The sequence below is a fragment of the Podarcis pityusensis genome (assembly GCF_964106645.2).
Source record: "Podarcis pityusensis genome assembly, chromosome: 3".
NCBI classification, from domain to species: domain Eukaryota; kingdom Metazoa; phylum Chordata; class Lepidosauria; order Squamata; family Lacertidae; genus Podarcis; species Podarcis pityusensis.
In genome coordinates, this window is record NC_138026.1 from 107,170,157 (window position 1) to 107,197,533 (window position 27,377).

Sequence of the window (27,377 nt, forward strand, 5' to 3'; positions counted from 1 at the left end):
CTGAGTAAAAAGATTCTTGGACTTTAGTTTTGGTATTCTGCCAGTTCAGTTTTTCTTCAGTAGGTATCTCAGCAAGGTCCAGGGTGTTAAAAGACAATTAAGAACTGACATTTTAAGTTGCAGTTCCCTGGGCCACTCAGTTTATTTGGCCTTAATTCAGACATGAAACCAGAACACTTTATTTTGATTGGCTTGAAACATGATTCCTGGAATAAAGTAGCTTTTCTCTTTGTAGGCTGGGGAGACTCAATAGGCACTCCCTCAGAGAGTGGAATGACCTATGATGCTCTTCATGTTTTTGACTGGATAAAAGCAAGAAGTGGAGACAATCCAGTGTATATATGGGGACACTCCTTGGGCACTGGGTAAGGCCAGATTGCACAAAGCAATCGTTTAATATATGAGGCTGTGTTATTACAACACATTGCATTTGAGACAACAATTCGATGCTAAATACAGTAATTGCAGTCTGAAGTACTTTCTGTTGGATTAGCAGTGAATTAAAATTAATTGTTGTGGTTTGATTTTTGTGTTTACTCTTTGAACAAATAGTGAATCATAGTATGGATTATATTGCGTAGATAATGGAATTCAAGAGAATATGAATTGAAAATAAGATAGAAGGAACCTACGATATAAGGAACCTATTGGAGCAGCATCTCCAGTGAAATTATAATGGAGATGTGTCAACCTAAACTCCCTTCTTTATTTGTTCCTTTTATTGGGACATGTCTACGGTGCCAATTTATTCCCATTTCAAATCTGCATTATTACGACTGCCAGCCAGCCAGTGAACTCTGAAAACTGGATACCCATAGTGTCTCACAGTGAAGAAATCTTGATGATATCACAGAACTAAAGATGCACCTATAGGCATTCCAAAAGGCTGAGCAGCACTTGGTAGTGAGATTACAATCTTATGCATAGATGGGGGTAAACCCTGCTGGACAAAGTAGGACTTACTTTTCAGTAAACATGGGTGTGATTGGGTTGTAAGGAAGATGATACAATTTTCTGTAATTGGTATCTTTAATTGTAGATTTTATTTTTGTAGAGTTGCAACCAATCTTGTAAGGCGTCTTTGTGAGCGAGGTAAGAGAGCTATATTTTGGTGATGTTATCAAACACCATTTCATATATCCCAACTTCCTGCTGTCTTTCAAAATAGATTAAAAGGGTTACTGTGATTGTGTTTAGCAGTAATGATTTTTTGAGCTTTAAAAACCTTTATGGGAGTTTTAAAATAGATGCAGGCGAACTTTTATTATCATTTTTAAAGGCTATAGGATTTATATGGTCTTGGTGCATCTGCCTGTCACTTTTCAGCAAAAGTAGGACTGAGAGCTTAAGCCATATATACATCTACATGTTTAATTTTAGTCTGTGGCATTCCGTGTTGCAGAGATTCTAGTTGCCATCAAAGCTTAGGGCACATATTAGTAGAAATGCTCTGTTTCACAACTTTCTGTTAGTCTCAAAGCCTTTGATTTCAATTGAGTCTGCTGACCTTTTAAAAATGTAATCAGTTGGTGCCCTTTCAGGCAGAGGGGTGAGGAAATTGAGAATATTGTCTCGTTTCTGATCAGGTGAACATGTTCTTGAATTGCAGCTCATGTTTCATTCAGGCTCTGGATTCATATTCTGCTGTATCATTCAAACACCCTTTCATTTAAGTGCATTATACCAAACATTTGCTTTGCAGCTTCCATATCTTGCAGTGGGCATAGCACAGAGATTTATTTATTACATTTATATTCCACCTTTCCTTCAAGGAGCTCAAGTTGGTGTAAAGAGGTCTCCCCCTCTCCATTTTATTCTAACAACCACCCTGTGAGACTAGTGACTAGCCTAAGGTCACATAGTAAGCATCAGAATTTGAACCCTAGTCTCCCACACCCTAGCCTAGCAATACTAATCACCAGTGACCCTCATTAGTGTCTTAAATGGACAGCACTGAAGTTCTGTTATTTGTTTTTCAGAAACGCCCCCTGATGCCCTGATATTAGAGTCACCTTTTACGAACATACGTGAAGAAGCAAAAAGCCATCCTTTTTCAGTGGCAAGTACAGATTTATATGCTGGATTTCTCATCTTTTCATGTGTGATCTGGCATCTGTTCACTTGAGAATTCTAATCATACCTGAAGTCTGTTGGCTCATGAGCTAGCTAGCCTTTGAAAATTGAGTATTGTCTTTTCCATGTTCTGGAAATGTTTTTTCTTCTGCAGGAGCTTTGCCAATCCACCGAGGTACAAAAAAATTCCATGTCAGAAGCACACTCTGCAAATGCATTCCTAATACATTCCTAATAGTACAGTAAAATTGAAGCTTTGACTCCGATGTTATTAAGAGATAGTGTAGAAATTAAAGGTAATATGCATCAGCACTCAGAAGATGGGGTATTGCACTTCTCGGTTTTTCATACTGACTCGCAAAGCTGGGATAATCTATCAAGGAGCTCTAAATGCATCTTGTATGCCTGCAACTGGGTCTTATAAACCATCATTGTTTTGAGGTTACTCTGAAATGTAAACGGGTGTAAGCTACACCCTCCAGGTATATATATCTTCTAAAGAAGGCCTTGCTGAGCCTATGAAGAGCCATACATCCTGGGAACGCCTGGTGCCATTTGCACTAATATCCCTGTGAGGAGTAATTGTTGGTGCTTCACTTGTTGGCTGGGGAAAGTGTAAGCTGCTTGCTGAAGTCTTCCTTTCTAATATGTGAGTGTTTTCCACTAACAAGGGAGGAGTGAAAAGGAGAGTCCTCCTAGCATAGTGTGTCAAATATTAGAACTAGATTGAAAAGCTAGGATTGGAGAAGAAACCTTCATCCTCCCCAATTACTCTGACCCATTTTTTTTTAAAAAAAATATTGGCTGTTTAGCTTGATGCAGCTCTTCTGTCCTGAGCCAGTGTGGTGTAGTGGTTAAGAGCGGTAGTCTCGTAATCTGGGGAACCGGGTTCGCGTCTCCGCTCCTCCACATGCAGCTGCTGGGTGACCTTGGGCCAGTCACACTTCTTTGAAGTCTCTCAGCCCCACTCACCTCACAGAGTGTTTGTTGTGGGGGAGGAAGGGAAAGGAGAATGTTAGCCGCTTTGAGACTCCTGAAGGGGAGTGAAAGGCGGGATATCAAATCCAAACTCTTCTTCTTCTTCTTCTTCATCATCAAAATACTCCTCAACAGGAAATGATCACCAGGGAATGAGGTGGCATCAGTCCTTCTCTTGAAAGGAAGAATTGAAGTCCGCTTTCCTATTTGCTTCCCACTTCTTCATTGAAGCAACTCCTGAATTAGCATCCAATGGAGAACTGATATTCCCTTTTTTTCTATTATACGAATGAGCTGTTCAAGCGCAAAGAGCAGGGTGTAAATATGTCTTCTCAATAAATTTGGCCCCACCTTCTCCTCCCCGATAAGAACTGAGCTAATGTGTGCAAGCTGTTGATATTATGACCAACTTTTCAGTCTAAACCATTCACAGAAATATTAAGTAATAGAACAGATTGCACCTTTTTAAAAAGTAATTTAATTGAAGATTTTAAAACCATCATTTTCTGATGTTTGCAGCACAACATTTAATTTTTAAAAAATGCTTCCACAGTCTGCATTGTTCTACCTGTTCCTACCCGTACCTGCATTGTGACTACCTGTGTGACTATAGTCAATTTAGGGTTTGGTATTTTTTTAATTGTTCAGAAATAGCCAAAATCTTCTAAAGAAACTTCAATACTCTTATCACTCACATACTTGTGAACTTTATTTTTTTCAGATTTATAGATATTTCCCAGGATTTGATTGGTTCTTCCTTGATCCCATCACATCGAGTGGAATTAAGTTTGCAAATGATGAGAAGTAAGTAAATCTCTTGAATGTTCTTTGTCTTTGTCTTTCTGACTGAGGCTTTTCTTGATAGGTTTCTAAATCCTGAGAATCAGAAGCTGCTGTCTCATCCCTGAAGGCTTAGTCCACTTCAACCAGCTTCTCTAGGTCAGCTACCTTGGTTTCAAGGGATCAAATTGTGCAACTTAGTGCCAGGAGCTAATTTCACCAAGTACACCCATAACTTCTGCATAGTAGGCATGTGACAATCTCAAGATCACTGGATAGCTTCTACAGTCCAGCTGTTTTGCTGCCTTTATTACAGAAATTTTTGTTTATAGAACTTGTTGACTTAGAAAGTTGGGATCTATATGGCCTACTTCATTTTTAACCAGAAATATTTTTATTTTATTTTAAATAAAACTTCTTGTTCTGCGTTACACAGACTTAAGCTGTAGATATTCTGAGTTGGTGGACTTCTAAAAATTCATATTAATGTTGTGGGTTTTTTTACAGCGTGAAGCATATTTCTTGCTCTCTGCTAATTCTTCATGCTGAAGATGATCCTGTAGTACCATTTCATCTTGGAAAAAAGGTGTGTTTCCTTACCTTAAGCTCCCCCCCCCCCAATCTCTGCTCATAAATATCCTGAATGAATTAGAACTGGGAGAGCAACCTCAAAGTGCCAAGTGGCTAGAGGAGAAACTACAAATGGCATGTTCGAGACGGCTTGGTTTCAGTTTATCTATTTTATTAACTCCCAAACAAAAGGACTCAAATCGCCTGTTTCTCCCAACTTCAGTGAAGTTTGTTGGCCTGATAATGAAACAAGTGTTTCTATCAGTACATGTTTATATGACCAAAAATATACTTTCTGTTGTCCATATGGTTTGTAACAGATTCTCTGTTTTGTTTCTAGAAAACAATAAAAACTCTTACAAAAAACCTGGAGAGCTCTTCGGTGTACAGTAGAGAGGGCCATGTTTAATTCCAGGTTCCATGGACCAAACTAACACTAAACCCTGTGACTGGTTTAGATAAAAACAGCTTTGGATGGAAGCTATTTTCATAGTGCCTAACATTTTCCTTGCCTGCTGCTTTTACACTGCAGCTCCCTTTCGGCAAGCTACTGGCAAAACTGCTTTTCCCTTCAAGGAGTAGCAGCCTTTATGGTTCTGTTCTATACACATTTGCATGGAATGTGTAATTCAGCCCTGGGCCAGGGCCTGGGCTAACCAGAACAGAACTGTGGGCAGAATCTGGCTTTGTATGAACCTCCTTTTTATTTCCTTTCCTGTGCTTTCCTTTGCCACAATCCAGAACAGTCCATCATTTAGCTGCCCTGTATTGGCAAAAGATTATAATATTGGCAAAAAATTATAAAGGTAATTTCTGGATTATTTCAAATAAACATAGAAGTTAATAGGGATTTGTTATTTTCGGGAATACTGGGAAATAACAAAGTAAAGAGTAATAAGCAAGAGTTGTACAAGATTATGATTCTACCTGGAATGGCAGTTATTGCTTTGGGATGGAAAGAAAAGGCCAAATGGAATATGGAAAAATGGAATGATTATGTTTTTGAATACGTACAATCAGAAATATTCACACAGATAGTGGCAGAGGATAGGTGGGAAAATAAATGCCAAAGAATCACAAATAAATGGGCATTTTACAGGAAATGGATAGAAAGAGGGGAAGCCAACCCTAACATACAAGCTCGAATGAACAGACTGTGTACATGGATAAAGATATGAAGAAGGAAGGCCTGACCGGGGTGGGGGGAGGGCTGGAGTGGGGAGGGAGGGAAAGGGAAAAAAAGTAAACCGGATGGTATTTTGAATTGATTTTGTTATGTAAGCCTTTTTTCAGAAACCATATATATTAATGTTATGTAGTTAGGCATTGTAGTATGAATGAATTTTGTTCTGTATTCTTTGTTTTATAGAATATATATAATAATTTTATGTTACTAAGCAAATTTAATAAAACAGAAAAAAAGAAAGAAAAAACAAACAAACAAACAAAAATTAGCTGCCGTGAAGCAAATTTTGTTTCTCTGTATGGTGCTCCCAGGGCTCCGCACAGATGGCTCCTAAAGTTGCTGGGAATAGTTGGCTCCTAAGAGGCGGCAGCGAAAGGGAGGTGCCAAAAATAATGCTGCATATGCAGGACTGCAACTTTTGTACTCTGCACTAATTAATCTTGAGTAATTTCTGCTGCCCAGTTTGTGCTTCAGTCTTGAGGGGGTGGCAGCTATCCCATGTCTAGGGTGAGAAGCTCTTAAGCCAGCTCTCTGAGGACTCAGACTTCATGGAAATCACCTCTTTATCTGACAGAATAGGACATTATCACTTCAGGAACAGTGTGATGCAAAACAAAAATAGGATGAGTTTGGAACTAGGTTTTGCTGGCACAAATTGCTGCAGCTGGACTCTTGATGGGGACAAACTATCACCAGGACTAACTCTGGTACTTAAAAGCTGCCCAGACAAGGTTCCAAGGTTCTTCTATTAATTTTACGAAGGTCCTTATCAGCTTTGGTCCAGGACAACTTAAGGACTGCCAGATCCCATATCCCATGTCCCAATCACAGAGGCTTTGTGAGAGTCTCTGTTGGTAGTCCCCCATGGCTCAAATGCATGACTTGCAACTACTAGAAGCCATGTCTTTAATGTAATGGGACCAAGCCTCAATAAAAGTTCCTTGTTCCAGCAGCATTCAGTTTTATGATAAAGCAGTTTTAAAGTTTGTTTTTATGTATACTGTTCACACATACAAATGATTAAGTGGTACATAAGCGTCTGACATAAATACCTATCCTTCAAGTGGACTTTCACTTGAGAATCAGTTTGACTCTCCACAGCATGTGTCAGAAAAAGATCAGGCTCCACAGTCAAATCTTTGTTTAGAAAAGATAACATGGGTTTCCTCCCTTGGAAAATACCTGTTCAAGAGGCCCATGTTGCATATATTTGTGTACACAAGTCATGAACAACTGAACTTTGTGCATGTTCATTGTTATACAACATTGGAAGAGTTTCCATTGCTGCTTAAAACTCAAAGCTCTTTTTAAAAAAAATTCTGAGCAACAGATGTGCAGCTTCACTTATCACAGATCCACATATCACAAACCTGTGGGTTCTGATCTCTCCTTCAATCCATAAAGTCACATTTGAAAAGTACTTTGAGACTTTGTCCCTTCAGTGTTCTTGTAACTACCCAGTTTCAAGTAGAACAGAATGGTCAAAGAGTGATATAACCAGCTGACATGAAGCAAGTATGATTGTTTCTTGGGCACAGAAATTGCCGTGCAGTAACTGGTGCTTAATTAGCTACATCAAATATAGTTACAGAAATAGACGTTGTCACTGCTCTGTATTGAGGGGCTATCCATTTCATTAACTTGCATTTGTTTTGAAATGTCTTTTACAGCTATACAACATTGCTGCCCCATCTCGGAGCTTCCGTGATTACAAAGTACAGTTCGTTCCATTTCACACAGACCTAGGCTACAGGCATAAATACATCTACAAGAGCCCAGAACTACCTCGAATATTGCGGTAATTAAAAGGGTCACTCATAATCTGTGTTCTGCTGTTTGCACAGGCAGATGCAATTGAGCTGTACAACATAAAGGGTGTGTGCGCGCGTGCGTGTGCTTATTCTGGAATAATTTCCTTTGTCTTCCACTTTACCCCAGAGGTTTATTGTAGGACCCAAGCACAAAAGCACATCATTGCTAGTAACTGCTGATTAAATTGGCAACATTTTCCAAATGACTTGGGTGAGACTGAGGGCCAAATGAGATATGATTGGTGCAGTCATGCATGTTTGCATGTCTCCTCTTTTTACAATGCATTTAAAGCAAGGAAGGATGGCAGGTTTGGGTTTTGCATAAAAATGGGTGTGTGGGTGAGAGTGGCCAATCCTCCTCCCCCCTCCCGCCCTCTTGTCTTGCCTCCTTTTGATCTGTCACTTCACTTGGGGCGCTTCTTTCTCACCCTGGTTCACATCCAGTATCTGAGCAGGTATAGGAGAGGGGAAAGGAAGGAAGCTTGGTAGTAGAGCACATGCTTTGTATGAAAAGGTCCATTGTTGCAGTTAATTGATGAATAGCCTGCTGCATGTACATCAGAGTGACTTACAAACATATCATAAAAACAATCCTTAGTATCTTAGAAGTAGGGCTGGGAAAGAGCCAAGTCTGAAACTCAGGGTGCTGCGTTCCTAAGGCAGGGCAAGTTTCACTCCCTATGCATCCTTTTGACATTATATTCATACATCTTCTCTCATCACCCCTGTCAAAAGCAACACACCCTTGCTTTAAATGTATAAGGGGGGTTGACATGTGAATAAGCAAAAAAAGGCTGCACCCCAGAACCTCAAGGGCTTTTTTGTGTTAAGATTTTTATTAAACTTTTTTGTAAAACAGTTAAGACATAGAAAACTAATGTAAATAAAAACAAAAACAGCTACAAACATAATTTCAAGTTTGACAGCTTGGTAAGACTATGTGTATGCTTGTGTCCCTTCTTCTGTTTTGCTTGTTTTTTAAATATCATGATCCCATCTTTGAAAGAGAGCGATTGCTCTGCAATGTAGGGCATTTAAGAGTATCTAAGTGGGAAAACTTAAGTTGACCGGAGTTCTGAAATCTACTGGCCTCAGAAGGGCAGGTGGGAAGAGAATGGATGAAGTTGAAGTACCAAAACAACTGACACTGCTGATACATATGTGTGTGGTGTGTATTTTCCCCTCTTAGGGAATTCCTGGGAAAATTGGGACATGAGCATCGTCACTGAGGACTAACTGCATGGTTGACTTAAGTTGTCATCTACAAGAAAAGGTCTGCCATTCTTTTAAACCCAGACACTGAATAAGTCACAGATTCCTGCTTCAGTCTTAATGCATACACTTGGAAACCCAGCCTCTGGGGCGATAGAGATACGAAGAAAAGAATGTAGCTGGCTCGTCTCTCTCCCTCTCCCCGCAAGCCCCTTCTAAAGAACAAGAAAACCAAACAAATCACAACAACTAAGTTCAAGCACAAGAAGGACTTGGCAAAAACCTTTCAGAAATTATGAACATTCCTACAAGTGTCTGTTCGGCCGCAACAGCTTTTTAGAACACAAAAAACCCTTGCACTCGGAAACGCAAATGAACTGCAATTGTCTTTAAAAATGTAACTGCTATAATATTTCAGTGCTGCATCTAGTTTACCTGAGTTGCAGGTTGCTCTTTTAATAGAATTTAGTTCAGTGAGGAGTTTCCCCTACCCTTGTCAAATGCAGAGTTGCTGAATATGGTTTTTGGTTCTGAAATTCATTTGAGAACTTTCAAGAGATCAGGATGCTTTCAAGAAAACATTTCAGAATGCAATGAAGGATGTTTCTCCTTTAAAATAAGGCAACTATTTAATAGTGACTAAGCTTCTCTTTCTCTGTTGCCTTGCTTTGAAGTTTCTTAGTTGTCTCCCACATATAGATAATATATAAAAATCTTTATTATACCTCATATACAGACACATCCTCTTTAAGATTCTTTCTTCCTCTGACTTTGAGATTCTTTCTTGTCTCCAAACCATTTTATTTAGATGTACAGGTTCAATGGGTGATGTGAGATGTATTGAATACAAATTGCACCCTCAAACGTTTGAAAGACTCCTTCAGTAAATAGAAGGTGTCTTTATACTTTGTCAAGAATGGGTGGAGATTTTTTTTTCTGCTGTGATGAAGATGTCTTCCAGTCTCCTCTAGAGACATATAAGCACTTTGGGGATGAGAAAATTGGTATCATTTTTCATAATCATGATCCTTAATACCCCTACAGCCCTTTCATTTCCTTAAAAAAATAATAATACTCAGGTACATTAAAGCTGGTCAAAAGTTTTCTGTGAGAGAAATTACATCAAAATACTTTAACCTGAAGTTCTCATCTGGTAAATTATGTTGGTTTTCATTGGCAATAAAACATTTGCTCTGACTTTCCTTAACAGCAAAATATTAGCAATTATATTTGAAAGTCCTAATTTTTTTCAGACCAAGCAAAGGCATTGAAAGTGAAAACAAAATTCTTTTTTTGCATAACATATTTAGTTTGGTATATATATTTTAATTAAAAGCTGGAGATGTATGAAAACTTCCTGACCAGCCTTGAATGTTTCCTTCAGTTGGCACATGCCAGGAACAAATACTTATTTTTCATTTTTTAGCTGTAGCAAAACAATCCTGGCCTGAATCGAAATTTTAGCAGGCAGCACGATAGTAAATTAATAGTAGCAAATGCTGAATCTAAAATTCATATTTCTTTCCCTTATTGGCCTTGGCCTTATATACCTCATGATGATTCGGTCTCATTATGGCTGCTGGAGTCCATTTTTGATGCGTAAAAAATTGACACATTTAGCCATTATGTTGTTGAATTTACAGATTATTATTTTTTTAAAAAATGCATTAATCCATCCATATTGAGAAGAAGACAGTAAAGACCACTTTAGTAACCTTTTGGAGGTGTTTGAAGGAGATGCTACATAGTGCAATACTAGACCTTAAGAGTCCTGATGGCTTGCAGTTCACCATGGCTCTTAACTGAAAACTGCCATTCCTCCCCATCTCACTCGTGTCAGGGCTTCTGCTTAAACCAGACGTGAGTTCAGCATGCTCTTCTTCAGGATTCTCAGTCCACCATTCATGCAGGCATGGCATGGCAGACAATTTGAGACATTGTGAGTAGGAATCAAAGGGCCATGGGCAGTTTAGCTGTTGGGTCCTAGCAGACTGATTTACAGTAGCTCCAGGTTTTGTGTCATTGGCCCTGAACTGTTTCATTCCACAAACATACAAGCATTTGGCATAGTAGTCTTAGATATTAGTGTTCAGAAGTGAATTATTCAGCCTGAAGTGTATTAGAGAGCAGTGTTTGCTAATATTGTCTGTATATGGAATACTCTGGTTTTGCATGCATCAAAGAGTTGTATTTTAGAGATTATCATACTTCCAAAGCAGACAGTAGCTTGTTCTTTGCAGTGAGACTTTCTGCTGTAGTGAGATCTACCAAGATTTTGATTCACCATAACCTCTGAGCAAATTGTGCCACATATACAATCCCATCTCTTCCCTCCTACATTCCATGTGCTTTGGTTTACTACACTAACAAGGACAGAAACACTTAACTTTGCCTTTCTTGTCGAAGCAAACAGAATGTTCCATGTAACGCCGCCGCTGCTATCGCCCACCTTAGTGTCGGTAAAAGTACAAACCAATGTGGAAATGTCACCTCCTCCCATGCAACAAAAATTAGATTCCAGCGCATGTATCAGTGCTGTTTATCCCGAGACATATGTTCCAATTATTAGGCCAGTGATACACATTGAAATGGAAATGTTTATCTAAAAAGTGTGTAGTTTTAATAAAACAAATTACTTAAGAATTTTTGTTGTTGTAGCCTTTTTAAAAAAATTAAATTTAAATTATGGGCTTCTGGATCTGCCCAGGAAAATACTATCAAAAAGACACGTAGAATTTAACATGTCTGGCATATTGGATGGGTTCTAAATAATTGTGCATGGAATTTTGCTTGTATAACTGGACTTTCTGCTTCAGCCCTTGGGGTTACGGGTTAAGGAACCCTCTCAAATGCTGTGGGTGTGGGGTTTTTTTTTGGGGGGGGGTCAGCTGGGTATGGATGGGGATCTGGGACAAAGAGGATCCTTCTGACTACTCAAGGAACTATTGGATCCTGCCCATTGTGATTTGTCTGGGGCTAATAGCAGAACAGAGATAGAACTGATTTCTTTCAAAGCTCCCCTGAGCAGCAGAAATGTACTAAGCAGCCAGCAGCATGTGATTCATCACTGCCCCAAGTCTGACAAACTCATGTGTACCGTACTTACAATGGACTTTGGATTTCTGTTTCCTAGAGTTGGTATATATACTGTGATGTTTGGCAACCAATTTTCAATATGAATGTAGGGTTGCAAGTTTTTCTATTCTCCATTTGCTGAGTGACTTCCTCTCGTGTCCTTTGAAATTGTGGATTGCGGTCCATGTGTTTAGCTGTTCGTTATAATTTCTGTAGCACTTTACATTGTGAAGTGTCCTACAATCATAATCTTTATTGGCACCCACATTTGTCCACTTGTGTTGCAGCTTTAAACATACTGCCCAAGTAGCACCTTACACCTCAGCACAGCTTTGAGGGGGTGGGGCTGGAAATATCCTCTGCTTGAAATCTGAGCTAAACAGACCAAGAGTCTGATTCAGTATAAGGTAGCTTCCTATGTTCCTGTATTACTTTTTCATGGCTGCCTCCAAGGAATCTTGGGAACTGCAGTTTGGAGAAGTCCCTAGGCCTCTCCCTTTCACGACGGTTGCTTGAGGTATATCGTTTGGATATACTGACACAGCTAACATTTACCAGAAACCTAGTTTTCTTGAAGTATGTGAAAAGAGGCTTCTGGATGAAAGAAAGGTGTAATTTAGGTAAAAATTGTTTGAAGCTCCTGAGTTCTTCAGTATTTGTTAGTTGTTTTTTAATTTTTTAATCAATTTTTTCAATACAAACAACCACAAAAAACACATACAACAAAAACCACAATAACACTAATAACACAATTTAACAAATCAGGTTTGAGTACTGATATACCTGTAACTACACCTTTTTAACAATATTTCCCCACCTCTCCTCCCCTTACTTCCTACCACTGTCCGCTTTATCGCTTAAGTATTCCTTCCAGATTTCTTCATATTTATCCATTCTTAATTTGCGTCGACATGCAATTCGTTCGTATGTAGCTAGTCTGTCCATATTTGTTCGTTCTGTTGCAAGTCTTGTGACCTCCCGTTGACTGATATCTGTTTACAAAGAGCTGCAAGCAAAATGGAATACTTCTGTGTTCAGTAATGATCCGTCCCCTGGTGGCAGAGCTATGTAACTGAGGATTTAATACTCTGAATTCCTACCAAAGTGTACACTCCTGGAAAAGTTAGTGGTGACACCCACATCTTGGGCTCTGTTTCTGAGCCTGATGACACTCCTAAGGACTAACATTTATTGTGGCCCAAGATTTTCTGGACCTGAGCCTACTTGGTCAGAGATATTAAATGTTACTTAGCAGATTATACTTAAACATACAGAGAAGTTTGTGAGGTGGGGGGAGATAATGCAACAGGGTCAAGCCATCTCTCTTGCTCATTTCCTTCAAGCAGGACATGAATGAAAAAACCCTTTCCTGCTGTTGTTCCCCATCAGCTGGAATTCAGAAGCCTGATACGGGATGAAGTATATAGCCATCATGAATGGTTGCCATTGAAAGACACTCATTAAATTGTCTTAAGTTTTCTTTTCAAGGCAGCCAAGTTGGTGGCCTAGCCCACAATTTAACTGCAGTGTGTGAAGAAGGACTTCCTTCCATATAGGGTTGCCATATTTTGAAGAACAAAAAAGAGGACACATTTGCCGACTTCTGCTTTTAACTATGGATGAGACTCATTTTACATACCCATGAAAATGAGGATGTGTCCTGGAAAAGGGGACATAATGGCAACCCTATAGATGTCCTAATCTTCCAATAGACTTCACTGGATGGCCTTCCCCCCCCCCCCAAAGCCTTTTCCCCATTCTTCTTATTAGGATAAGCCACCCTATTAATAATATTTTGATGTACAGGTGCCCGTTATATGGAAACCAAACCAGCAGAACTACAGGAGATTATGCTGGCACTCCTTAAAAAAAAATAAAGCCCTGCTTAATCCCACCCAACGTTCTTTCACAGTCAGCACTGTGTCCATGTAATGCAATAGTTCTGTACAATGCATAGGGAAATAAAGAGCAACTACAGTGGATGGCTGTGTGACTTTTAATAATTTTGAGAGCACAAGAGATTGACAGTAGTATATCAAACACACACATACACAAACTCAAAATCTCAAAGTTTTGAAAGTGCTATGAGAGTGACAAACAACATTTATTTTGCAAGCAATGGACCATTTTGGTTAAGTCAGAGATCTTCATTAATGATCCAGTTCTGCTACTCCAGCCCACTCTTGTCTGAAGAAATGCCATCTTTGCAGTACAAGTTAATTACTAGGTTGGGTTTTTAGGCCATATAAACAAAGTTGTATTGCAAAGTGGGAATGTCTGCATGTGACGTTTTATGCTTGAGACTCAATGCGGGACAGTGCTTTATCATTAGAGAGAGATGTTCCTGATTGCTTAAAAGTATATTTAAATAGACATAATGAGAAACACTCAAGAGAGCAAAATGTCATTCCCTTGGGTTGTATCCAGCTGAGTTAAACACACTGAAAATAATAGACTGGAATTTGTAATGTCCATTCATTTCAACTGTCTATGCCAATGTTAAACACAACCCTCTATTTGGAGTTTTAGATGGACACAGCAGGACAAGGCACACAAATACTGACCTGTAATCAAACTATAAACCGTTCCATCAAGGGTGAGATTAACAGCATTAATGTTCAAATTCCAAAACTGTCCTTCCAGGAAATCCTTCAATTATTATGCTTTTGATAAAATGAACGAAAAGCACATGATGTATCAACTCCAGCCCACCAACCTCACACCCAGTGTGCTCGTGTATTGGTAGGGGCTCTCCCACTCACTTCAATGGAGGGACAGATTTCCATATGCAAAGGAAGGCAAGCAGAATGGTTTCTTCCTAACGAGGAGGTTGGAATACAGAGTTGATTTCCACAAGCCTACTCAGCGTAAATGGAGATAGCAGAGGCTAGCCCTTGTCTCAAATGCCCTTAAAAGCATGTTTACATGTATGAACCTTCATCAATCGATGAAGAGATGGTGTATACTGGGTTGCTGCAAACTTCTCCACTCCTCTTTGAAATGTCCTCTTCACAGTCAAGCATTTCCTATTGTTTGCTTATAAACTTGCTGGCTTCCTGCTGTTTTAGTTAAACCATCTTTATTTCTTGGAATGATTAAGAATGGTCAACATTCACACTTTTTGTGGGAACCTACAGAGCAAACTTGCAAGGCAAGGAAGGTAGGGACTCTTTCGATGGATGGCCTTTCTGCAGACCCTAGCCGAAGCAGGTAACCCTCAGTTATTTTAAACCTATTTTTTCTCCAAATACAGCATTTGGAGATGAAACAGCTGGGTTTGAATTAGAGGCAGCTGTATCTGGTGGCCTTAGGCAAGGCCTATGTCACCTCACACAATTAGTCTGTTGTACACCTGGAGGGTTCGATGAGGCTGTGGTAGCACCATTCCAGATATGTGGCAACCATTATGGTGTCCTCCAGATATCATAGACTACAGTTCCTGTTTATTTGCCATGGTGCCTGGGGCTGATGGAATTGCAGTTCAACAACATCTGGAGGGGGGGTAGAGGTGGCAGAAAACTATAAAAGGGGCCTGTGACGGTTTTGTCAGAAGGCTATAAAAAGAGCATGGTTAATCAGAATTCTCACCTTTGCCATTCTCCACCCCACCTTTTCTTCTCTGTCTTCAATCTTTTGCTAATTTACTGTTCTCTACCTACTCAAATGCTGTTTTTAGTCCACAGTGTCACCTAGTTGGTTCTTTGACTTTATAATTATACCCTTGAGTTCATTCTATGTAGTACCGTATTTTTCGCTCTATAACACGCATCTGACCATAACACGCACATAGTTTTCAGAGGAGGAAAACAAGAAAAAAAAATCTGAATGAAACGGTGGGTGTATCTTTTTTGTGCTTCATGCTGTGGCCACAGACATGTGATTTGACGGTGAGTTTGGGGTAGCCCAATGCAAAAATCCTGAGAATCCATGTGGATCTGTGCTTTGTAACCACGTTTTTGCACCATTGCAGCCCCAGGCAACAGTGGGTGCGTGATTTTTTTGGTGCAGGCTGTGGCCATGGACATGCTATGTTATCTGATGGTATATTTGGGGTGATCCAGTGCAAAGATCCTGTGGATCCATGCTTTGTAACCACGTTTTTGCACCATTGCAGCCCCAGGCAACAGTGGGTGCGTGATTTTTTTGGTGCAGGCTGTGGCCATGGACATGCTATGTTATCTGATGGTATATTTGGGGTGATCCAGTGCAAAGATCCTGTGGATCCATGCTTTGTAACCACGTTTTTGCACCATTGCAGCCCCAGGCAACAGTGGGTGCGTGATTTTTTTGGTACAGGCTGTAGCCATGGACATGTAATGTGATATGATGGTGAATTTGGGGTGACCCAATGCAAAAATCCTGAGGATCCATGTGGATCCGTGCTTTGTCACCACGTTTTAAATGGGGAGGGAAGGAAAAACACAGAAGGGACAAGGAGCACGAGAGGGGTGTGCAGAAAAGCAGCTGGCTAAGAATGCAGGGGAGGGGTTTAACGGGGGGGGGGGAGGAAAGGAAGGCAAAAGTCCCCCCCCCCACCCAAGCCAGCCCTCTCTCTCTCTCTCCCCCACCTGCATTTTTTTCGGCTGCCTGCGAGTCCCTAGAGCACGGAGAGGAGGAGGTGGTGGGCTGGAGCCTGGTGGGCTGGAGCCTGGTGGGCTGGAGCCTGGTGGGCTGGAGCCTGGTGGGCTGGAGCCTGGTGGGCTGGAGCCTGGGCGCAGTGTGACTAGGAAAGAATTAGAAGGAAGGACTCGATCCTTTCCTTAACCCTCTGCTTGCCAGGAGGGCAGGGGATTCCCTGCTCTTTGTTGAGTTTGAACAAACGCAGCAACAGAAACAGAAGCGGGTGGGCAGTAAGACCCTGAGGCAGAATGCAGGAAAGCAGCAGCTTCCGCCTTCCCTCCGCCCGCCCAATCTTACTTTTGCCTGATTTTTGCCCCTGCGTCCCGATCTTATTTTTGCCTGATTTTTGCCCCTGCGCTCCGGCGAGTCAGCTCCAGGGACCACACATTTGCTCAATAACACTCACAGACATTTCCCCTTACCTTTTAGGAGAAAAAATCTGCGTGTTATAGAGCGAAAATTATGGTATACACTGCATTTAAGGTTTGTAGTCCACTCAAGTATGAGAGCACCTTAACTATTAACTTTTCTGCTTTAATAGAATGGGAATAATTTCAATAATTCTTGCACTTTGTGACTGACCCGCTCAGATTAAAGAAGTGTTGCTTTAACAGGACTAGCCCACATGGTGCCTTCACAGGACCCCTTGAATATATCCTGCTTATTTGAACTTCTCTTATGATGTCTATTTGTTTTGTTAATGTAATTTGTTTTGTAATGTGATATGGGGGGACATTTCTGTTTAGTCAGGTGAGAGTTGGTTTAACTATCACTGGAGGACTTTAACTGACCTCTGAGGAGCAGTTGGAGATGGAACTCTGAGTATGCAAAAGACAGCTAGAGAGTATGTCTATTCTGATTGGTGGTTGCAGGTTTAGAACATTTAGTTAGACCATGTGATTGGTTGGGGGCTAGACAGGGTAGGGCATATAAGGCTGGGTGCTAGTCAGTCTGGGTCAGTCCGTGTTGGTTGGGGCTTGGTGTCTGTGGTGGACAGCCAGAAGAAGACAACAACAGCAGATGATCAAGGAAGAAGAAAGGAGACCTGAAAGGAAGGCAAGAGTGGCTTGGTGGCCAAAGTTTTGCTTAGGTAGCTGAATCTCTTGGCTTAGGGCAAGTGAGGGAGAAGAAGTGAGAGGAAGTTTGGAGTATCTGGTAAAAGAACCAAAGGAAGATTCCAGGACAATATCGCAGAAACAGATCTCTGGGGGCTTCAACAAAAGTCCTCAGTTAACAGCATTGGTAAGTCTCAATAGGAGTGGAGTGAAATATAAGGACAATCTGGCAAAAGGGTTTTAACAGGATAACTACTGTATTTTTTGCTCCATAAGACAGACGTTTTTCCTCCTAAAAAGTAAGGGGAAATGTCTGTGCGCCTTATGGAGCGAATGCATGGTCCCTGGAGTCGAATTGCCCAGGGGCAAAAAGCAGATCGTGCTTTTTTTTAGAAAGAGGGAAGGGGGTGTTGAAACAAAGCCACTGAGCAGCTGATCGGCAAGCGACCAGGAGGGAGATAAGGGACACTAGCGATAAAGGAGGCTGCCTGGGAGGGGGGAGGTAAAAGCACATGGATCCTCAGGATTTTTGCATTGGGTTACCCCAAATTCACTATCAGATCACATAGCATGTCCATGGCTATAGTCTGACCAAAAAATCATGCATCCACTGTTTCGTGGGGCTGCAGTGGTGCAAAAATGTGGATCCACATGGATCCTCAGGATTTTTGCATTGGGCTACCCCAAACTCACCATCAAATCACATGTCTGTGGGCACAGCATGAACCACAAAAATAATACATCTACTGTTTCGTTCAGAATATTTTTTTTCTTGTTTTCCTCCTCTAAAAACTAAGTGCGTCTTATGGTCAGGTGCGTCTTATGGAGTGAAAAATACGGCAACTGCTTCCTCAACGTTTTATTGGTTTACTAATAGTAGCGCAAAATAAGCCATTGGTATTTAAGTGACAGCAACAAGTCAGACAGTGTATGCCAATTAAAAGAGGCAATAGCATATTAAAGTAACCACATCAGTTTGTGTACTCAATGAACATTAACATCTTTGTTAAATATAGTGACTATTTCTGGTACCACACCCATAGCCCATAGTTACCAAGGGCATAGGTAAGTCAAAGATTCAAAGAATATAAGTAGAAACAAAACAAAAAGCACCCTTCCCTCAACTCCCATCATCCCCAGTCAGCATGGCTAATGGCTAGGGATGATGGGAGTTGTAGTCCACAACATCTGAAAGGCACCATCTTGGTAAGCAAATGCAAGCTTCCTGGGCTGCACTACCAGCACCTGCCAAGCAGTGCTGAAAGGTGGAATAATTCATTTGTCAAAACATCATATTCCAACTCCTACCCTTTCCCTTTTAGGTTATTAATTGATGCCTACTGCTAGATTCAGAAAGATACATTTATGCATTTCTCTAAAACAACCATAACTGTGTTTTCGGAGGATCTAACTGCAAAGATGCAGTAGTGAAGGATTTATCCAACAATACACTTGGATGTCGCATAAACATGCAAGATTTAAATGTCTATCACAGGTGCTTACTGAATCAAATTGGTGGTCCACACAACAGAAAGTGTTGTATTTTACAGCAGAAATACAGAAATATAGATCCTTTGCACAAGCTGCGGCAAAACTACACAAACTTTTTAAAGATGAAAATACAGTGGATTGTCATGAAATGAAAATGACAAGGGTGTTACTTTTCAGATACTCGTTTCACAAAGTTAAGTTTTATGGATTTTTTCAGCAATCAATTTTTGTAACATGACTTAATTTGCTTTGAAAACATATTTAGTGTCATTTTGATTTACTTATTTTCATGGGGTATTCAATACCCAGAGCATTCTAGTTGCATTGGCTTAAGCATCACCACATCAAAAGAGATGGTCAACTTTAATAACGCCAATCATGTTTTTTTGGTAGGGCCACTAAGACCCCTATAAGAAGTGGAAAATATATGTGGGTGGTCGTTTCATATGGCATGTGTTTCAGCATTTCTTCAAATTAATACTAACTAGATACAATTATTTACTGGTGATTTCTGAAGAAGAAAAAAAGAAACTAGCACTTTTAATGAACCCTCTGGTTCTGGAATTTTATATAATAACATACATTCATTTCTGGTCCTGGTATTCTGCATTAAAGTGCATGCTGAGTTGGCAGTCCATGCCCAGCTGGGATCAAGCCGCTTTTCCAGCTAATTTTCCCAGCCCTTAGAAATGAGCAGCCACTTATTTAGCAGCCAAGGCTGCAAAGGGCTGGCTCAGGTGCCAGGAAAACTAATGGTATGGTCTGAAATTAAAACTCAAAAGGAATCAAACGATAGGTGCCGTTTTCTTTTAATAAGGTAGGAATGTGAGACCCAGAAACAGTAACTGATGAATGAAGGCCACTGGGCTGGAAGTGGAGCTGTGACTCCAAAGCTAGCTGCATGTATTGCCAGGTGTGGTCTTCTACACTGGAGTGTAATACAGGGATGGGCTATATGGTGGCCTCTAGATGTTCTTGGACTCCATCTCCTATCAGCCCCCAGTCAGCCTGGCCAATGGTTGGGGATGATGGGAGTTGACAGTCCAACATCTGGAGGGCCACAGGTTCCCCACCCCTCCTGTAGGAAATGCAACTTCTGCATCAAAGCTGCACTACTGATGACCCACTAAGCCAAAAGGAGCCTACAAACCACGGATGGTGGTGTACCTGAAGACTCAAAACAGCATCTTGGCTTTTTTGGTGGGGATTTTTTGAAGACTGCCAAGTATCTAGGGGACTACAGGTTTTCTCTAGTAGCTTCATGTTCACTTGTTGTTATGGTCTGCACTCTAGATGACAGCAATAGTCCTTTCAGCACTGCTTAAATATTCTTCAGCATCCTTGTTAAACCCCCAGGTGTTCTTTAGGTGTCCTGTTGCCAGAAGTTCCCATATAGATATATAGAGAGAGATCTTCTCAATTAAAAAAAACACTTGAGTTCAGCACATGCAAATTGACAGTTTAAAACTGGAGCAGGTTAATAACAACTGTTTGGGCGTCTAATAACAGGAAGGATGGGAATTTCTTCAGAACATGATCTCTGAAAAGTGCATCTATTTTGGGGGTCATTGAAGAGTTCCAGCCTAACGTCCCAACAGAGGGCAGCACATGTTTGTTCAAAGTAAGTCATCTGACAGCACCCAACTCTTGTCTTTGCAGTTTCCACCCCCCCAACAGACATAAGCATCTCCTGACTAAATAGGGTGGCCTGGCATGGGAGCAAAAGGGCGTGGGAAGTCGGGTACCGTCTCAATAATACAGAACATGCATGCAGGTTGCATTGGTTAAATAGGGGTTTTAAAAGAGAGAATGGCCTCATCTCACCTTCCTCACTCAAGCTCCCTGCTTTAGGCTCAGAATCTTATCACTGCCAACAAGGTCAACGCTTATCGGCTGTAACCCTGCAGAGCACCAGTTTGCCTCCGTTTTCAAGTAACCACCATGCCTTTTATAAATATATGAGAAGCCCAGCGGGTGGTAAAATGCACGTTTTGAATTCATCTGTGGAATATTCATTGGGAAGCAGGAAGTGCCAGAGCAGCAGGGCCTTTGCATGCACCTCTTGCAGCGGACTTACTCCCTCGGGATGTTGGGCGGAGGGATCTTCACGGCAGAGGGCTCCACCCCCCAGATCTCTCTGGCGTACTCGGTAATTGTCCTGTCACTGGAAAACTTGCCAGAGCATGCAATGTTCTTGATTACCTTTTTAGTCCACTCTCTGGGATTCTAGAAAGGAAACGAGTGAGAAGTTTGGTAGCTTCAGCAGAGGAACCCCAAAAGACACAATGCAGGTTATAATTACAGGCAGCCCCCTGCCCCCATTTACACGGGGATTATGTTCTGGGTCTTCGTGCGCAGAAGTCCGCCCCACCCTCTTTCAGTGCCAAGCACTGTGTGTGCGGTCGTGCGTGCATCAAATGTGCGCAAATTAAGAGTTGCCAGCTGACAACTCTGTTTTTGTGGGTGTTGTGTTCTGTGTCATTGCACGTGTCAACAGTCGCACTTAAGTATGTTCCATCCCCTCCCAGGGCCAAAACAATGCGCACGTTGGCAGTTGTGTGTCAAATGGATGTGCCTAAAATGGTCGCTCCCTGTATATAACAGCTAACCTTTAATTGGGAATCTACAACCCCATAGAATAGTCGTATGTCCATAACACTCTTACAGCTGCAGAATATATGGCAGCCAAGGCTTGTTTCCTCCTCCGGCCTGTTGTCCACCCTCTCTCCAACCTACTTTAATCTATCAGGGCCTTCTCAGTGTTAGCACCCTGGCCATGGAACTCCCTGCCCACAATCTGGCACTTTCCCCATTGATATTTCACCATTAAGAAATCATTGATCTCTTGCTTACTTGACCTGTATATCATCTGCCTTCTGTCTGCATTTAGATGGTTTTCTAATATATTTTTTCATTTTACATGGTTAGCTGCCTCAGGCATCTTTGTAAAGAAAGGTAGGATACAGAATGAATGAATGAAGACAGCCTTTTGCTGGCTGAAATTCACACTTTGTTTACCCAAAATGCTGAAATGCACTTTTCAGTCTACAAATCCATTGAGAAGAAGGGGTCTTTCCCACCACTCAGTTCACCTTAGGAAACCAGAGCCATAGTCTTCTGTCTATTTCACAAATAAGCCAATTTTTTAAATCTTCAAAACTTGTTGAACATTGGTCTTACCATGTACAGCTTGTCCACTTGCCCTTGAGCTTTGATGTAGGCTTCATAATCAGCAAACACCTTAAACCTGAAACAAAGAAGCATCTGAGAGTAACTGCGATCTCAGACGTGTGTTCTCTCCAGCTTTTTCTTATACTCACCACTGCAAAGGCCAGGGTATATACAAAAGTGTATACGCCTTTGACATAAAATGAGTGTCAGCCATTGTAAATTGCTGCCCATTTCCCTCTCGATGATGGTAACGTAATATGGAGATACAGAGCCAGTTGGGTGGCTGCAAAGGCATAGAAAAGCCACACCATGGACCGTCAGAAAAGTGAAGCCAGGGATGGTATGTCATCTGGTATGCCCTGCAGAGGACCTTAAGGTCCATGAATAATCATAGTTTAGAGGCCCCGGGCCCTAAGGAAGTTAGACTATCCTCCACCAGGGCCAGGGCCTTCTCAGTGATGGCTCTGGTGGAATGGTCTGTCCCATGAGACCAGGGCCCTGCAGGATTTAACTTCCTTCCGCAGGGCCTGTAAGACAGAGCTATTCCGCCTGGCTTTCAATTTGAACTTAGCCTGATCTTTTGTTCCCCTTCCTTCCCTCCCCCTCCCCGTTTTGTGAAGATTGCCCGCTCTGGGATCCCACAGCTGGTTCTCCCCTGGTCTCCTCGCTGGCCCAAGTGGGACTAATTTAGCCAGCTAGCCCTGGTGATCATCTAATGTTTATTGGATGGATTTTCCCCCTAAATTAATTTTTGATTCTTGATTTTATTGTTATTTACACGTATTTTATGCTGTTTTTTGTAGCATCAATTAAGTGTTTTAAATTTGTTGTTAGCTGCCCTGAGCCCAGTTTCCTGAACCGGGAAGGGCAGAGTATAAATAATTTTATTATTATTATTATTATTATCCATGAAACGCATACCACTGCTTAACCCTGGTTTAGAGCATGCAGGGAAGGCGCATGATTGCTGCCTCTCACCTGTCATGATACATAAGCATGTCGACGACATCTCGGAAGCACCCGGGATCATCTGGTGAGAAGAAGCCGCTGCCAATTTGGTCAACAGCTTGTTTGAGCTCTGGAATCCTCTCATAGTATTCCTTAGCGTTGTACCTAAACGAGGAAACAAATGACATGTTCGGCCTTCTCATCATCGCTTGCAGAACACGTTGCTTTATATGCTCCACTCAAAGGAGTCAACAGCCCTGTACTAAAGTGAACCAAAGAGGGCCGGCCCAAGACATTTTACCACCTGAGGCAAATGACATTCTGGCAGCTTGACCTTGCGTCAACACTGTTGATGGGATGGGCTCTTCCACCACACCTGAGGGCAGCGTAAGGGTAGTTTGAGGGGCATGAGGCAAGCCACATGGCACACATAGCTCTCCTCCAACATCCTGCCACCACTAAGCATTTGCTGACTGAGGTGGCTGCCTCACTCGGCCCAATGACAGGGCTGGCCCAAGTTCAAATGACTGACGAACTGGATTTGATTTTGAAGCGATTGTCCATGATGACACCAAGTCAAATTAACGGCCATAGGCTCGGCTAATTATTAGCAAGCGGTCTGCCATTATTAGATCTAGTACAAGTTATGGAGAGTTAATTAGTCCAAAGCAACCCACAAGCAGATCGATAGACTTATGTACTGTGCTCATTACACTTATGTGTTTTTGTAAGTTGCTGTAGTATTTGAAGAACTTCTCCCACACCAACACTTTTAAAATCTATTTCTTTTTGGAATGGCGTGTGCTCTTTCTATCACCAGAGCAAACATCTTGTGGCAATGATTTAGAAAAGGGGTAACCAAGATTTCCCCCAGCCCTTCCCCAACAAGGGCTGTATAACCTGGTAGGGTCCACTTGCCACAAGCAGACAGGGCTGGAGGCAAATGTAAATATTGTCTTTGCCTAGCAGGCTGGTTCCTACACACTCACAGGCTCCTCTTTATTCTCCATTTAGTCAACCAAAGAGCACAACAACCAGAATTCCAGCCAGGTAAAACCACACACTGGGTGTGTGTAAAGGATGACCACCAAGGGGGTGTGGCTTGGAGAAAGAGGGCGTGGCTAGGGAGGAGGTGTGGCCAGTGGAGAGTCCTGACCGTGAGAAGTGTGGAGGGCCACATCCCTTTCCTGGGTTTGAGGTTCCCCCCCAATCAACCTCACAAAACAGGTCTCCTTTGCTCCATTTAATCTGAGCATTTTCATGCAGCTGAAGCAAGGCTAAGACCAAGGGATGTCAAGGGAAAGCCATCCCTGCTACACAACCTGTTTCTAGGACGCAAGGCTAACGCGGCTGTTCGTACAAACCCTTTCTTATCCATCGCCTCCACATCTTCCACCCGCATGCCAAAGATGAAGAGATTCTCCTCTCCGGCCTCCTCAGCCATTTCTACATTGGCGCCATCCATGGTCCCGATGGTGAGGGCTCCGTTCAGCATGAATTTCATGTTCCCTGTCCCTGAAGCCTCAGTCCCAGCGGTGGAGATCTGTTCAGACAGATCTGAAGCAGGGATCACTGGGGTGGAGTGAAAAAAAGATATTCTGGTAAAAAAAATGCTTCTCCCCTACTTAAAACAAACAAACAAAAACACACACACACCCTTTGCTTAGATTGTAGCTCATGTCAATGTTTCCCTTTTTTAAAGGGAAATTCCCTTATTCCAAATAGGATTCCTCACAAGAAAAGGGAAAAGTTGACAGCTATGTGTAGTACAACACCTGCATTGCCTGGCTCAACTACCAGAATCTCCAAAGTCCAAGCCAAAAGTCTCCAGCCTAAGAACATCCCCGTCCTCTTACCTTTCTCAGCAAGGGACACTCTGTAGTTCTCCAAGAAGATGACTTTCAGCCTGTCGCCTATGTAAGGGTCATTATTGATGACATCTCCAATGGCCGTGATCAGTCTGATGATCATTTTTGCCATGTGGTAGCCGGGGGCAGCCTGGAGGCAGAGAGGGAAGATACGCATGGATCAAAAGGGACTTGGTGGGAAAGAGCCGGGGTGTGTAATCAGGCAAACAACTTCAGGAGGGGTGCTGTCCAGATTCACTGATATCAGAGCCTCTGTCTGGAAGTCAGGAAAACAGGGTAGTTCTCATGTTTACACGGTCGAAAAATAAACCCTGCAGGAGCAAGATGGAACACACTCCCAGTGCTAACCTAGGGAGGGAGTGTGTGCATGTGCTTGTCTGCAGTTTGGGAAACACTGTCCCAGCTACTGAGGAAAAAGCTTGCTTGAGCATTAAGTCCCTTAAAGGTAAAAGTAAAGGGATCCCTGACAATTAGGTCCAGTTGTGACCGACTCTGGGGTTGCGGCGCTCATCTCGCTTTATTGGCCGAGGGAGCTTCTGTGTACAGCTTCCGGGTCATGTGGCCAGCATGACTAAGCCACTTCTGGCGAACCAGAGCAGCGCACGGAAACGCCGTTTACCTTCCCGCCGGAGTGGTACCTATTTATCTACTTGCACTTTGACGTGCTTTCGAACTGCTAGGTTGGCAGGAGCAGGGACCGAGCAACAGGAGCTCACCCCGTCGCGGGGATTCGAACCGCAGACCTTCTGATTGGCAAGTTTTAGGCTCTGTGGTTTAACCCACAGCACCACCCGCGTCCCTATCAAGTCCCTTACCTTTCCTCCAATCATAACTGTTCTTGGCACGCAGGACTTTTTTGGGTCTCTTCTGATACCTGGAAAAAGCAATATGATGATTAATTTGTGTCATTTATTTATTTATTAAATATATATACCGCCCTTCATCAAAAGATCTCAGGGCAGTTTACAGAATAAAATACAAGATAAAACACAAGTAAACCAAAACAATAACCCCATTGAGAAATGGTCTCTCTTTATCAATTATTGGAATGAGAAAACTACAGGTTGCGTTTCCCCTCCGCCCAACCTATTTCAACTTATATAATTATTTCATCTTAATTGCTTTTGTTAAAACTATTATATTAATTAAGAGATTTGTGGCCTTTCCCCTCCTTTCTCTTTCGTCTTTCTTTTCTCTCACTCAGATTAAATACATTCATAAAAAGCAATGCAGGAAAAAAGAAAAAAGCAATGGTGGAACTCAGCCATCGAAGGCTGTTGCTATGCAGAATATTATTTTGAGATGTGCTTTTAAATGCAAGATGGACGATGCCTCAATAAGAACATTGCAAAATAAACGCCTCGCTCTCATCAGCTGTGGTCTGGTTCCTATCACATTCCAGCACATGATCTGCAAACCACACAGATGACTTCCTGCAAGATATCCACATTCTTGCTCTGGCCTGTCAGCTGATGACATGTTTGTCAGCCCTTTCTATTAATTACATAAGGTTCTGATTAAGTTCCTAAACATGCATCTACTAAGGCTGAAATCTCACAGCGTGGCAAAGCCCCTTGCCCTGGGATCTTGAGCCAAAGACAATGCAGTATCACTGGTGGAGAGGCACACAGTCGATACTTATAGAGTAAAATGGCACGGCTCTTAAGCTTAATCTACACACACGGCAAAATTAAGAACATAAGAGACATGCAGGATCAGGCCACGCATCCTGTTCTGACATTGAGCATGGAATGAGTGAAGCAGCCACCTCCCTGCTCACGACTCCCAGCAAGTAGTATTCAAAGGCATTATCCAGAATGCAGCAGCTAGACTAGTGACTGGGAGTGGCCGCTGAGAACATACATTGGGGTCTTGGCCCAGTATACCCAAAGGATACTCCACCCCCATCGTTCAGCCTGGACACTGAGGTCCAGTGCCGAGGGCCTTCTGGCGGTTCCTTCGCTGTGGGAAGCCAAGTTACAAGGAACCAGGCAGAGGGCCTTCTCGGTAGTGGCATCCGCCCTGTGGAACGCCCTCCCATCAGATGTCAAGGAAATAAACAAGTATCTGACTTTTAGAAGACATCTGAAGGCAACTCTGTTTAGGGAAGTTTTTAATGTTTGATGTTTTATCATGTTTTTAATGTTCTGTTGGGAGCCGCCCAGAGTGGTTGAGGAAACCCAGCCAGATGGGTGCGGTATAAATAATAAATTGTTGTTGTTGTTGTTGCTACTGCTGCTGCTGCTGCTGGGAGTTGGACTAGATTACCCTTAGGTAATCTAACTTTATGATTCTAGGATTCTATTATCATGTGCCACCCCCCTCAACCTTTTTTCATGTGCTAAGTATCTGTTGGTGCTGACCATTAAAGCCCTAAACGGCCTCGGTCCTGTACACCTGAAGGAGCGTCTCCACCCCCATCGTTCTGCCCGGACACTGAGATCCAGCGCCAAGGGCCCTCTGACGGTTCCCTCGCTGCGAGAAGTGAGGTTACAGGGAACCAGACAGAGGGCCTTCTTGGAAGTGGCGCCTGCCCTGT

General features: G+C 42.2%; 2 protein-coding genes across 6 annotated transcripts in view; one reads left to right on the top strand and one right to left on the bottom strand.

Annotated features, from left to right (window-relative positions):
- ABHD12 (abhydrolase domain containing 12, lysophospholipase) overlaps positions 1–11,253 on the top strand; it is a gene marked incomplete at its 5' end in the record, with an annotated part of 32,156 nt that extends 20,903 nt beyond the window's left edge. For all 3 annotated transcript variants that reach the window (XM_081001099.1, XM_081001101.1, XM_081001100.1), the window contains 7 exons: positions 236–365; positions 1,055–1,092; positions 1,980–2,059; positions 3,773–3,855; positions 4,339–4,417; positions 7,258–7,385; positions 8,588–11,253. In XM_081001099.1, coding sequence (XP_080857225.1) covers positions 236–365; positions 1,055–1,092; positions 1,980–2,059; positions 3,773–3,855; positions 4,339–4,417; positions 7,258–7,385; positions 8,588–8,627 — 578 coding nt within the window. In that variant the 3' untranslated portion in view covers positions 8,628–11,253. The remainder of the gene's footprint in view (positions 1–235; positions 366–1,054; positions 1,093–1,979; positions 2,060–3,772; positions 3,856–4,338; positions 4,418–7,257; positions 7,386–8,587) is intronic.
- A 2,412-nt stretch (positions 11,254–13,665) lies between these two features.
- Positions 13,666–27,377, bottom strand: part of PYGB (glycogen phosphorylase B) — a 44,214-nt gene continuing 30,502 nt past the window's right edge. The window contains exons 15-21 of one of the 3 annotated variants that reach the window (XM_081000930.1): positions 25,654–25,712; positions 24,827–24,968; positions 24,335–24,542; positions 23,001–23,135; positions 22,032–22,098; positions 16,379–21,077; positions 13,666–16,318 (exon numbers count right to left, since the gene is read on the bottom strand). In XM_081000930.1, coding sequence (XP_080857056.1) covers positions 20,925–21,077; positions 22,032–22,098; positions 23,001–23,135; positions 24,335–24,542; positions 24,827–24,968; positions 25,654–25,712 — 764 coding nt within the window. In that variant the 3' untranslated portion in view covers positions 13,666–16,318; positions 16,379–20,924. Of the gene's footprint in view, positions 16,319–16,378; positions 21,078–22,031; positions 22,099–23,000; positions 23,136–24,334; positions 24,543–24,826; positions 24,969–25,653; positions 25,713–27,377 lie in introns of those variants that run through there. The other 2 variants (XM_081000931.1, XM_081000932.1) reach the window with 2 other exon arrangements.